The sequence below is a fragment of the Schistocerca americana genome, chromosome X, assembly GCF_021461395.2.
Source record: "Schistocerca americana isolate TAMUIC-IGC-003095 chromosome X, iqSchAmer2.1, whole genome shotgun sequence".
Taxonomy (NCBI): domain Eukaryota; kingdom Metazoa; phylum Arthropoda; class Insecta; order Orthoptera; family Acrididae; genus Schistocerca; species Schistocerca americana.
This window is the reverse complement of record NC_060130.1, coordinates 624780006-624794723: the sequence shown is the minus strand read 5'-3', so window position 1 is coordinate 624794723 and position 14718 is coordinate 624780006. Positions and strand designations below refer to the sequence as shown.

The 14718-nt window shown below is 44.9% G+C and overlaps 1 protein-coding gene across 1 annotated transcript in view; it reads right to left on the bottom strand.

Moving 5' to 3' along the window:
- LOC124555753 (hemicentin-1-like) overlaps positions 1-3738 on the bottom strand; it is an 817128-nt gene extending 813390 nt beyond the window's left edge. The window contains exon 1 of the mRNA XM_047129776.1: positions 3074-3738. Coding sequence (XP_046985732.1) covers positions 3074-3174 — 101 coding nt within the window. The 5' untranslated portion in view covers positions 3175-3738. The remainder of the gene's footprint in view (positions 1-3073) is intronic.
- Positions 3739-14718: the final 10980 nt, after the last annotated feature.

Genomic DNA, 14718 nt, shown 5'->3' with positions numbered 1-14718 from the left:
CAGTTCTTTCTATGTATGGTTCAAGTTTCATCGAGCTATGTTACTTGGCAGTGAAATATCATGCGAAAATTACTTTCGTCCTTAAGTTTTCCCCGCCAGTGGATACACGGGTAAATTACGAACAACAATATCTAACGTCTTAAATTCAGTTCTCAGTCGGACCAAGGATTTTATCCGCCACTATTCTGTCATTTCTCCTCTGGCAATAATTTGTTTATGTGAGAAATGCCAATCTGTAGCATGTTGCGGAATCTTGACCGTGTACCATAATTTTCCTTTAATGGTTGGAAGAAGACAAATGCGTACTATGTCTAATAGAACCATGTCAGCTAATTAAGTACATGTTCCCTAGATCATCTGATAAATTCGTTTATCGAAATGATATGGATAGAGTCAATTTACAGGATACGTATACAAATTTAGTGTTAATGAACACATTGTTTTTAGTCCTACTCACGCAACAACATCTAAGAAATAGTTTTGTTTACAGGGCACCAGTTTTTCAATAGAAATTCGTGCATGGAATAGCAGGAATCGTCCAGGACAATTTTGCTTCATTGCCTGTCAGACATTTGATGTTTTTGGGCAAATGAGCAAAATTTTTGCTGCTGAATATTACACTCCTTTCTGAGTCCCTGACAGGTTTAGCAATAGGTAGTAAAGGTCATTTTTCCCTCTAGGGTTGTAGGTATGAGTATCACTGTTCTTCTCATATTGGGAACGATTATTTATGACGAATTTCATTAGCGAATGTATGTATTTGATAGTGCTGTTAAAATGCCTAGCTCCTTGAAAAGCTACCTACATGACACCCATGTGTGAACTGCTCGCTTTTGTTCAATCAATACATTCTTTCTAAGTGATGAGTTACCCCAGAAAATTATTCTGTAAAACATTGTTGAGTTGCAATATGGAAAATATTAAAAGTTAAGCACAAAAGATGAACTGAGCGTTCGGATTTTGAATAGTGCTGCCCAAATAAAAGGACACAAAGATGAACTCATAAAAGCTACACTCGGTGTCGTCAAGAAACTTCGAAAGTACATGAAAGTATGAGTTGGAACTTATGAAAATCAACTCTGAACTTAATCATCTGCTTTTGCTTAGCACCTTTTGAGAGTATTTGTTTGGATTACATCCTAATAACCGTATCTCTATAACCAATAAAAACTGGACACATGTTATATGAAATGTTTTATTCGAATTAGTCTATACCACCACGTATCACCTACAAAAATATTTACGAGTCCTCCAGAAACACCCTGCATATATACTTTTTTCTGTTATTCCTAGTTATAGTGAAGCACGTGTAACATGAAAACGCTCAAAACGAAAAATCGGCTAACACGAAATAATTCTGCGTTCCTAACGAAACGCTATGCGATATCATACATTTTTGTTCTGTAACAAGAAATAAAAATAGTTTAAGACGCATAGGTCTCGGACGATCATACATACGTTCTTTCTGCATTTGCGACGTAACCCAAATTTATTGATTTATATTTTTTGTCGAACGAAGAAAGACAATGATTGCTACTTTTCTTTGTGTGCTGCCATTGTCAGAGCACTGCCATCATTTTTCGGATTCAGTGATAGGTTTACTGAAACCAGAAAACTTTGTATCAAAGTCATGGAAGATTCCACAGTATTTTACTGTCCTGTAGTATCTCCAGATGAATTTGTTGCAGTCGATGAAGATCTGTATATAGCTCCAATTATGATAATCGGAGACATTTTGGCGATCGTTCAGAGATCAAAACATCGCAGCGATGTAGATGATGACGACGAAATTGTCAATAAAATCAACATTACAGGTCCTGTAACCACAACATCAGAAATTGAGAACGTCGTGATAGGTATGCGCAGATACGTATTTAGATGGTGATTCGGCTGACTAAATGGAAAACCAATGAGCTACAAGAAAAACATTTGTCGAATATTTGATGCTGAAAAAGATATTACAAAAATTAGTATTAGATTTTCTCCACGAAGAAACATTAATTTACTGTATATAAACTTTTAATGTACAGTATGTACTGCGTCTTCTTTTTCTGCACGTCTTTGTCTTTTACAGTGTCCATTGCTTCCTTGGCCTTTCTAGACTTCTTTGGCCTTCGAAGTTTTCTTTGGCCTACCAGATAGTAATTTCTTATGGGGTAAGGTATTCTGCCTGTCGAGATGTTTTCTCCATTTTCTTCTCTTGTCTTGTACTTTGTTTCTTACGTTAAATATGTTTCTTAATCTGTCTACTCTGGTACTGGCCTTCACAGCCCTAAGAAGTCGCATTTCAGTTGCCTGGTTGTTACTTTCTCGTCGCTTGTGAGTAACCGACGACTTACTTGGTTAGAACAGTGTGAGAACGTCGATTACTTATAAAACTTTATTCGTGTTATTTTTTGTGTCTTGTTTAACCCGTTTCTTGTTCCACATATCTTTTGGTTCCACATCCCAGATAACTGAAATGAGTGACCTGTTCTACAACTGTACTGTCCACAACTATTTTCGTCCTTACGTGGTTCCTTACTACAAAAGCCGATATTTTAGTTTCCTTTGTAGATGTAGTCCATATTGTAGTCTCAGACTATTTTGTTTAGAAGAAATTTTCACCCATTTGTTCTTTACTTAATAAACACACTGTTATTACTTTCAATCCGCATTTCAGGATCCTAAAAGTAATATACTAGATTTTATTAAGTAAGTGAAGAACAAATGGGTTTCCGTTGAGGAAGATCGACAGTTGATGCAGTATTTGTGATGAAACTGGTCATGGAAAAAATGGAAGAAGTTAAGTGAGAGGTGTACCTACTGGTACGTATAGTAAATTTTAGGAGGAAATGGAATTACTACAACGTAATTCTTCGAGATAAAAAAAAGCTGTTTTCGCGTGTACCATTTAACAGGAAACTGTTATAACACGAGCAAATATTTTGGTCTCCTTTTTCAGTGAATGTGTCTGTATTGGTACACACTGGCTCTCAGTAATGGTATACTGGAAACATAACACCCATACCCAAAGCGGAACTAAAGCTACGAAGCAGGCCATGTCAGAGCCATTAGTTGAACGAGGAATTACCTGGTAGGATCTCGGTCGTGGTCTCCAGACGCGGCATCACCCCCAGCGAAGTAGGGTGGCAGGGGCAAGCCTTCTTTCCCATAGTTGGCGTCGTCGCTCATCACTTGGGTGCCACCGTCCACACCATCTCCCAACTCCCTCGGCCCTTCCTCAGGAATTACGGCAGCAACGTTTAGTTCGGTCGTCGTGGTTTCGTTATAGATTTCCTCTGTGCTCGCGTTTCGCTCGGTGGATTCATTTCCGCGAGAGCTGACTGTGTGCTGAGTAGTAGTTTCTAGTACAGAGGCGGTAACTGTGGGCTCAAGTGTCTGGCCTGTTGTTTCCGTCAGCTGAAGCTGTTGTGGTACCAGAGGGCCACAGTGGGACGATTCGGTGCCATTTGGGTTTTCGGAGCAGTCGTGGTCCCCGCTGTCGATCTGTGGAGCGGCTGTGTCGGTCCACCCTGGCAGTGACGAGTCGTTGTCTGTGTGTTCCACAACGGTTGTGGCAGCTTCCTGGTCGGTCTCCGTCGTGTAGCCCTGTTCGTCATCGGTGCCGAGACAGCCTACGCTGGCGTCGCAGCCGGGCGGCTCTGTGGCGGGTAGGAAGCCCTCTTCGGGTGGTTGCGGCTCTTGCCCGAGCCCCAACGCGAGGCACAGCAGCGGCAGCAGCAGTAGCGCCCGCGGCGACATGTCTGCGTGCACTGACGGGCTCCAGCCGCGAACGCAGACGCGCCGGCAGCATTGCCCCCACCACGGGGTCACCACGGCGCCGTAAAAAAACGTCGCGCCGTGCACTGCAAAACGCGCCAAGCACAACAAAGCGGCACAGCGCGCCTTCCCAATTTTCCCACGGCCCTTTTCCAAGTACCAACAAAAAATGTACGGTCAATAAATTTGAATATGTCTAACGCCCGTGGCGGGGAGGCTCAGAAACTCAGGACAGGGAAGATAGAAGTGGTCTTCCATAGACATTGGTACAGACAGGCCTAATCATTTATGACCACCTGATTAATACCGTGTTGGTCCATCTTTAGAACCATACAGGGTGATTCAGCTGTCCCAACCTATGGGTTTTTAAGCAACCCGCAACGCCTTCAAAAACCATGCGTGAGATTTTCAGATTTTCATATTCCAGACCCGAACAAAGGAGGGGGGGGGGCAAATCAGGGAATCTGCCCCGGGTGGCAGTTTCAGGGGGGCGTCAAACTCATATTCTTGAAGAAAAATCCTTGTTTGACAAAGCGCCTAGCATCCAGCGCACGTTGGTCTATCGATTATTCATATGATTTTGAAACGCATCCCTGTTGGTTTTTGAACATTTTTTAACACATTATAAGTTGATTTCTGAACGAATCATAAGTTGATTTTTGAATGCGTGCATAGCGTACGTGATGTCTCTGCTAGGGGAATCCCTGTTGCATCCAGAGATAAAAAACTAAAAAATAAATTTCCCGCAGACAAAAGCGCATAGGGCTACACGAGCCGAGCCGAATAAATACGAACGGGTGAACACAAATCGCTGTTTGTTTATGTGGTTGATTAGGTGGGTGAATGATTAGCGTTGTTATAATTATTAGCGAAATCCATGGATCCAGGCCACCAGAGTGTAAATAAACTACTAACAGGAATAACATACATGAATACATATTATCGTCTCGGTCTATCCAAGAAAATGAAATTTTGACAAAATTTTTGGCAGATCGCTACACTATTGAGTGCTAGTTGTACAGCCGTTAGTAGCCGTTTAAGTTCTGTTCTCGGAACAGCGCGGAAAATCTAATCGGAGACTAAACACGGGATAACTAAACCGGTGACTCTGGTAGGGTTAGTGAAGTTAGCCGGAGAATAAGCTTTGACTATGGCAGGAATAATTATAGAATTAGTGATTACAAGATTGTTTATTAGAACGAGGAAGGAGAAGAAACGGGGACATCACACAAATTATATGGAAGAATATGACGATTACAAATTAATATACAAATTTCGTACTACTACTTTTCGATCTCATGCTTGAGAAACTGGAGCATATGAATGAAATGTGAAATTATTTCCGAACAAAAAGCTTTTTGACTGTAGTAGGCCTAATAGGAATTTTTATACTGGTACTTACAGAATATATTTTGTTGTGTTATTTATGTGAATGACGTACATAAAAACGACAGTTTGTGCCAAAAGTCTCTTTGGTGCGAGTTACAATTGCTGCAATATTAGAAAGGCCTATTTCGTTTTATCTAGCAGACAGTGACAAAATAGATGTAATCAAATCCAGAAACCACACCAGTCTTTGGTACTATGCACATTAACAGCTTTTTCAGTATTAGACAGCGACATTTTTATTTTTCATGTAGCAAAACGTTTGACGAACTTTGAAGGGTGATAGATTCTTTCGCAGAAAGGAAAGCACGTCATGTAAAGCTGTAGCAAGATTTGGGAGGAAAAAATGCTGGGATCTGAGGACTGAAGAAATGTGTACCGTACTGTCTTGCTTGTCTCTTGTCTTCACTGGTTTTATGTCTCTTATATTTAATTTTATGTCGCTCAAAAGAGGAAGTTCTCAGCTAATAGGTAATGCAACAACTGCCAGCGGTTCGGCCACTCGGCCCTCCGCTGCGGCCTGGCAACTCGCTGCCGCGGATGCGCTGGCAATCACAGATCCAACACTTGCACACAAACACAGCCAAACCAGCGACGCTGTGCCAACTGCGGTGGGCCCCATGCGGCAAACTTCAGACAGTTCAACTCATACAAACAGGCGCTGAAGCGAAAACAAGACAAAAGTAGGGCACTGTACGACATACCACGTCCGGCGCCGAACCCAGTAAGGAACGGCGTAACGTTTGCCACGGTTGCACGCCCTGGCGGAACGGCACAGGCTGCGGAACCTCAGCGCCCTACACACACACGTGAAACAACCGCTGCAACAGCCACACAACAGCCACAGGCAACACCTGAAACCCAACAAGCATCGGTACCAACACCTATGCCCCAAAACAACACGACCCCACTCCCGGAAATCACGTCCTGCTAAGAAACGCACCATATACAGGAAAACACACCCACACAAGAACCCCCCGAACCCCAAGCCTAGAGGAGGAATAGACGTACACGCAAACACAGGGCGGGGAACACGAAACCACCACAACAGGCCACGCAACCACAACAGATCAGCAACACACAGGAAAACAGTCAACAAGACACCGAGACTGTAACTCACACTACCATCCCCCTCACCACAGAAGTAACATAGGTGCCACAACCTCTGTCACAAAGCACAAATGCCGCTCCTAACAACACACCAATACCCGCACAAGCGGCCGCTAACTCCACAACAGCACCTCAGGCTGCCACACCCAACACCAACACACCACCTGGGGGAATACTGGAAACACTATTCCCCCGACACACGACCGTTCAAATCCTTACCAAGGTGCTGACGGCCGTCACTACACTCATCACCCAGCTCATGAGCGCCGAACCCGGGCAATACTGGGCTGTCATACACACTGCCATCACAACACTCTTTCACACTCTTACATGAATAATATGCCACACCCGGCCCATAACGCAGACCCGCATACACTATCACAGATCCTGTTCTGGAATGCAGACTCGATCCACAACAAAAGAGCAGAATTTGCCGCGTTCATGGAGCGCAAGGGAATCCTTGTCGCGCTACTGAGCGAGACTAAACTTAAACCGCACAAACAATTAAACTTTCTTGGCTATTGTGTCTATCGTACCGACCGACCGGGCGACGCCGTGGCAGGTGGAACTGCAATCGTCATACACAAAGACATTGAGCACACAAACATAGAGCTCCCTGAACTGGAAAAAATCGTGGCTACGGCCGTCAGAGTCAAGTTCAACGGAGCCTACATCACACTGATATCGGTATACAACAGCCCTGTAGGCATCTCAACACGCGATATCAGCACATTACTCAACATTTCACCGCGAGTAATAGTCGCTGGAGATTTGAACGCAAAACACCCAGAATGGAATTCACGCATACGAAATCCCAACGGCAAAAAACTGTACGAACATTCGCTAGGCAGAAACTACATTATACTAGCGCCGACTGAACCGACGCACATTCCCTATCAGAGGGGACACAGGCCAGACGTGTTAGACATGGCCCTCATCAAGGGCATTACAGTGACACTCAACGTTGCCGTTGAAAACGATCTGCCCTCAAACCACCAACCTGTAATACTATACATGAGGAAACACTGCAGCACATGGAACAACGCAAGATGTTGGACTGCGGGCGTGCGAATTGGACATTGTTCAAGCAAACGCTTGATAGCCACATCCCACCTATACACGAAATTAACGAAACAGGACAAATTGACGAGGCAGTAGAAACCCTCACTAACGCCGTCCGGGACGCAATGGTTGGCACCATACCTGATCGCACCTCACAACAACGCAGTGCGGCCCTGTCCCAGGAAATCCTGGGCCTAATCTCAATGAGGAATCGCCTCAGGTGACAATGGCAGCGCACCAGGCGGCCGTACTTCAAACGGCACATTAACAGACTACAGGGCATCATACACGATAAAATACAAACACATAGAACACAACAGTGGAATCAAAAACTCGAAGGGCTGGACACCACACGACCTGGCGTGTGGCAACTAGCCCGACACTTCACCAGGGAGAAAAATGTGGTGTCACCGCCAGACACCACACTTGCTAGGTGGTAGCTTAAATCGGCCGCGGTCCATTTAGTACATGTCGGACCCGCGTGTCGCCACTCTGATCGCAGACCTAGCGCCACCACAACGCAGGTCTCGAGATACGGACGAGCACTCGCCCCAGTTGTACGGACGACATTGCTAGCGACAATACGGACAAAGCCTTCCTCTCATTTGCCGAGAGTCAGTTAGAATAGCCTTCTGCTAAGTCCATGGCTACGACCTAGCAAGGCGCCAATGGTAACAGTGCATGTATCTTACGAGTCTCATTTGTATAGTCCAGAGAGATGTATCACAAGGAGTAAATAAAGTTAAGTATATTCCAAAGCTACGTATTTTCTTGATAGCAGTCATAACGTATCTTGTTCCAGAATTCACGCCCGTCTGCGTTAGATAGCGTGCCTATCGGCCCCCTCAAAATAACACTGTGTCGGCACTTCTGTCGACACATCAAAAATACACACCCCAACGCTTCAAGGGCGTGACGGACCTGCATACTCAGCGGAAGAGAAAGCAGAACTAATGGCTCGAACACTCGCAGCGTCATTCAGACCGAACCTGGTACCATCAGATCCAGTGTTCACACTTGCTACTGACCAAGAGGTTACACGCATTCTAGCCCAACCATCGCGCGATGACATTCGACATGCTAGCACAGCCGAAGTCTCCTGGGCTATAATGCATTCCGCTGCTAGGAAAACCCCTGGTCATGATGGCATTCAAAACCGTGTCCTCCAGGAGTTCACGGACAAAGCAACTGAGTACCTAACACACATAACGAATGCCATACTAAAACACCAACACTTCCCCGCCTTTTGTAAGACGGCCAAGGTCCTGATGTTCAGGAAGCCGGGGAAAGAACACAGCCTCCCACAAAATTACCGACCCATCAGGCTTCTGAGCTCGCTCAGTAAGATTGTTGAGAAGGTGATTCTCAAACGCATCACTAGGCACTGCATAACAAATGATATCCTGAGACCGGAGCAATTCGGCTTCAGGAATCACCTCTCCACAACACAACAACTCCTACGGGTCGTTGAACATATAACACATGGCTTCAACGTAAACAAAGCTACAGGGCAGTGTTCCTGGACATCGAAAAGGCTTTCGACCGTCTATGGCACAACGGCCTCATCTGCAAACTCAGCGACGCGGGATTCCCCGACGGGCTGCTGCGTCTAATACACTCATACCTCACAGACAGGAGTTTCAACACTGACGTGCAGGGAAAACAATCAACACGACACGGTATACACGCGGGAGTACCCCAGGGAAGCGTCCTAGGGCCCCTACTGTTTAACCTCTACATAAACGATCTCCCAACCACACACAACACAATGATGGCAATCTACGCGGATGACACAGCCATCCTTGCGCAAGATTGGAAACCATCAAACATTACGTCACGCCTACAGACTGCACTCAGAGTGGTCGAGCCTTGGTTGGAGAAATGGCGTGTTAGAGTAAACGTCGACAAGTGCGAAGCCGTTCTGTTCACTAGAAGACCGAAGCAACTGCGCAGACACCGCTACTGCAGACCAACAACTCTACATGCACGTCCAATACGTTTCCGCGAGAAAGTCAAATACCTCGGTGTCTGGCTGGACCGGAAATTACTCTGGGGGGACCACATACAACACATGACCAACAGAGCTAGCGCGAGGCTCAAACAGCTCTATCCTATGCTCAACAGGCGTAGCACACTGAACAGAAGGGTGTCGAGGTCCATGTACATGACACTTATCCGACCCCTGATGACGTACGCAGCTCCTGTCTGGGGATACGCTGCGCCTACACGCCTGCGCCGTCTGCAGCTCATACAAAACAAAGTACTCAAAATCATAAGCAATGCTCCACGGTACACACGAATCGCGGACCTTCACCAGGAATACCGACTTGAAACTCTCACGGAGGTAATCCACAAACTCACCACAAGACTATACAGAAACTCCAGACATTCGCAGAACCCGTTTATTCTGAATCTGGGGAACTACGACCACAACCATAGATGGAAACATAAAAGACCAAAAGACATACTTGTAAGGACATAACGTCTATGGCCAAGCATACGCAAACATAACGGCACAGGCGAGCCCCTGTTAATCAGACGCCATTACTGGATATCCAGCTGAAATACACTGTCGAATAACTGGCACCACACAGGGAAGCCGTACCGTACACTGCATGCAAACAAGCTCCACACATCCCCCACACAGTGAGATGATCTATGGCCGATCTCCCACTACTGTATAACGATCTTGATTGTTCCAGGAATGTAGCAGCTGCAGCAACTGGGACACATCGCCATCGCTTGTCACGGTAATGATGCATGATACCTATACTAACAAATCCAACCTTGCATGAGCTATCGCAGCTAGTAAGCCACTACTGCTCTTACTACCCATCCCACTGTCGCAGAGGTTTTTTTCCCACGGCACGAGCCATGGCACTTTTTTCCCTCTGCTCTTCAAATCGCTACGCTCACTCGCGTTTCGTCCACTATCTATCACCTGATGGACCGTGTTAATGCGTAGCCTTACCCAGACGCACGGACAACATCACAGCCCAGCATCCTGTGACCCACTTACTAGACAACTAACATGTTTACGGAGGTGACAGTAGAACTTTTGGTTTGGTCACCACGTTGGTGCGGGCGTGGAGGGGCCCCATCTCTTATAGGTAACAAAGAGTGCAAGTTTTCTGAAGAGTTCCCTTTCTCCCGGTCACAAATAATCCCCTCCCCCCCCCCCAAAGTATTAACTGCTTTTTTTTTTTCTAAAGGGGGTAGGATGTTAAACCGGCCGACTGGGAGTAAAAGAGGCACCACAGGTCATTTTACTGTCCACTGTCCTGAATGTAGGTTTGATGGCTTCCATTACAAAATACACGCATTTGAATTCCACAGAGGGAAATACATATGCCCTTTGGCATACTTAAGACCAAATACCATGTCTTACATTTCCTAGAACGTGTGTTTTATATATCAAACTCTTCAGATAGATGTGCCCAAAAAAATGAACATATGTTTAATATCATGTTTTTGCCCGGTTCGGAAACATCGTAAATCCGCAGCTGTCATATTCTCTCACTCGCTACGCACAAACTATTAGTCCTATAGAAAAAATGAACAGGACGTTTCTGTAGGAAATTTAATCTAGTTAAGTTTGGTAGTGGCATACATTTTCGTTGGAGGCCACGGTTTCCAAGTTACTCATGAAAAACGCCTTTGAAGGTTTGTTTTGGAGAGTGATTGACAGCTGCCATCCATTGCACCAATCGTCGGTACTCTGCAGGTTTCTTGCACTTTGTGACAGTCGTCTGGCGTTGCAACTTTCCTACAGACAAAAACATCGTCCGAGAGCAACAGCTTCAAAGATTTCCGACGCTCCAGATACGAGGGATTTCGTTATTTTCTTGTTATGTGGAATACACACCTTGTTAGAACGAGGAAGGAGAAGAAACGGGGACATCACACACTCTACACTGCAGACCTGCTTCAGATCGAGCTGGTAAAACAGGCCTGCTACAGATGCTGCAGTCCGGCATCAGTACGTAGAAAAAAAATGGTTCAAATGGCTCTGAGCACTATGGGACTTAACATCTGACTTAAACTACTTAAACCTAACTAACCTAAGGACATCACACACATCTAAGATCGATGGAGGATTCGAACCTGCGACTGTAGCGGTCGCGCGGTTCCAGACTGAAGCGCCTAGAACCGCTAGGCCACATCGGCCGGCCCACTACATAGAAAATGAGCTCCAAATATAATCTCGCGTTGGTCTTTGTTACTACACTTGTTGCTGTTGTTTTGGTCTGATGGTTTGGTGCGGCTCTCCACACTACTCTATCCTGTGCCAGCCTAGAATTACGTGGTATTCTTTCAACTTCATTTTCATGGTAAATAATTGAAAATTTGTGATTACCACGATATCAGCAAGTGCGCTGAGCCAATTATGCCAACTGAACGAAAACGGGAATATTGGAAAATTCGTTTACGATGTATTATATCTTCAACGACGACGTATGACACTTTTATTTACTTACACAATCATTGTATCATATATTCAAGTCACATACATAATTTCATTCATTAGCCTGCGTAACGAGTTTGTCATGAAGTACTTGAACAACAGTGGCTAGGTCCATGATATGTCATACAAACATAACACTCACAAATTTTACGAACATACAGTATTATGTACAGAGTGAACCCGAAATCCACCGACACAATTTCGGAAGCTGTTCAGGCTTATTTTATGAGTATTTTGGTATAAGTGACCCGTCATTTCCAGCAGCTCGTTAACCAAAACTTGCATTTTATCTGATTTCTTTCCTCATTTATCTGTGTATCTGTATTGGACTGAGAATATTTATACAGTAGTTCCCATGTCGACGGTATGCTCAGAATGCCTAGTTTGGAAACAAGCTTGTTCCATTCACTACCGGTTCATGCTGTTGACAACACCGATGCCCACTTTGTACTTACCCCTCAAGCTTATATGGGTAAGTTCAGTGTCAAAGAGGTAGCCGATATGACCCTCATGTAGAGGTTCACTAAATGCGGGGGAAGAATTGTACAGCGACGCCAAGCTGAGCTGTTCTCGCAGCGACAGTATTTTTGCTTCTGTACATAAGCGTCTACGAGAAGTCGGATCCTTCTGTGTTAGAATGAGTGCCTATTACAGGATTTTTCTCTTTCGTGAAGGCATACGCGCAGAAACAAAGGTGAACAAGCAGAATATGGCGCTGCGGTCGGCAACGCCTATATAAGACGACAAGTATCTGGCACAGTTGTTAGATTGGTTACTGCTGCTATTACGTTATCAAGATTTTAGTGAGTTTGAACGTGGTGTTATAGTCGGCGCACGAGCGATGGGACGCACCATCTCCGAGGTAGCAATGAAGTGGGGATTTTCCAGTACGACCATTTCACGAGTGTACAGTGAATATCAGGACTCCAGTAAAACATCAAATCTACGACATCGCTAAGGCCGGAAAAAGATCCAGTGAGAGTGAGACCAACGACGACAAAAGAGAATCGTCCAGCGTGACAGAAATGCAACCTTTCCGCAAATTGCTGCAGATCTCAATGCTGGGCCATCAGCAGGTGTCAGCGTGCGAACCGTTCAACGAAACATCATCGATATGGGTTTTCGGAACCGAAGGCCCAGTCGTGTACCGTTGATGACTGCACGACACAAAGCTTTACGCCTCGCCTGGGCCCATCAACACCGACATTGGACTGTTGATGACTGGAAACATGTTGTCTGGTCGGACGAGTTTCGTTTCAAATTGTATCTAGCAGATGGACGTGTACGGGTACGGAGACAAACTCATGAATCCATGGACCCCGCATGTCAACAGGGGACTGTTCAAGCTGGTGGAGGTTCTGTAATGCTGTGGGGAGTGTGCAGTTGGAGTGATATGGGACCCCTGATACGTCTAGATACGACTCTGACAGGTGACACGTACGTAAGCATCCTGTCTGATCACCTGCATCCATTCATGTCCATTGTGCATTCCGATAGACTTCGGCAATTCCAGCAGGACAAATGCGACAGCCCACACCTCCAGAATTGCCACAGAGTGGCTCGAGGGACACTCTTTTGAGCTGAAACACTTCCGCTGGTCACCAGACTCCCCAGATATGAACATTATTGAGCATAACTAGGATGCCTTGCAACGTGCTATACAGAAGAGATCTCCACACCACTGTACTCTTACGGATTTATGGACAACCCTGCAGGATTCATGGTGTCAGTTCCCTCCAGCACTGCTTCAGACATTAGTCTTGTCCACGCCACGTCGTGTTGCGGTGCCTCTGCGTGCTCGCGGCGGCCCTATACGATATTAGAAAGGTGTATTAGTTTCTTTGGATCTTCAGTGTATATGCAGAATGAATAAATATATCGAGGTGCGGTTTTCGCCAAGTTTTGGCGGACCGTATGGCGAATTTCCTGATGTATGCAGGTAATTTTTATAGTTTACACACACCGAATGACAACACCGACTTTGTTTTTTTTCTAATGGAACTGAAACATCCAATATGATGAACGGAATTAAGTGTAAGCTATGTCCTGTGGCATTTGAAACAAGCTTGTAAGAGAACTTCAACGACATAAAACGTATGGGACCTGATCAAATAGTATCAAGGTAATAGTGCCACAAACCGCTCTCACGCCGTCAGGAGAAAGGGTTCTGCCCTATTATAGCAAATGTAAGCAAACACGTAATTCAGGTATGGTCTTTGTGGTTAACTATGCGCTTGAGCTCATGTGCTACTTAAATTCTAACAATAATATAAACATCAACTGTGATCTCAGCATATTGATTTCAAAGAGAAAAAAATAAGTATGTACAGAGGAAGCATGTATAGTCACGAAGCTTGAGCTACTATCCACAAAAGAAACTCTAAAAAATCTAAATCACTGGAATCATTTTACGAGTCCGACTCAGAAACCAAAACAAATATCCTATTCTTCTCAACAGTACCATGAATAGAGCGTGTTGCACTGTAGCAACAGGAAGCCACCCCTTCTCATCACCTCTCAGGACAAAACGTGTCACCTATAGCGTCAGTCACCAACTTACTCAAAATCCACAAATTTTCAAAAATATGCACTAAATAGCTCAGAATCATTATATTCCCCCAATCGCAAAATATTTACCAAATACATTTGATACGAAAGAGGATATTCACTTCACTTCACTGCACCATACAATCATACATGAGTGAAGAGAGTGGGGGAGGGGGAGGGGGGACGAGTCAGCGGTTGATAATCAAAATTCAAAGTTCCACACCAAATTACAAAGACAATAAGAATATACACAGTGAAACGCACTATACAATATCATTAGAAATACACTGATGAAAACATGTTAATCTCCAAAAACGAATAAAATCCGCCTTCTAGAAAACCTTTAGTAGCATCTCTAAACAAAGAACCTTACCCTTTCTGTTGCA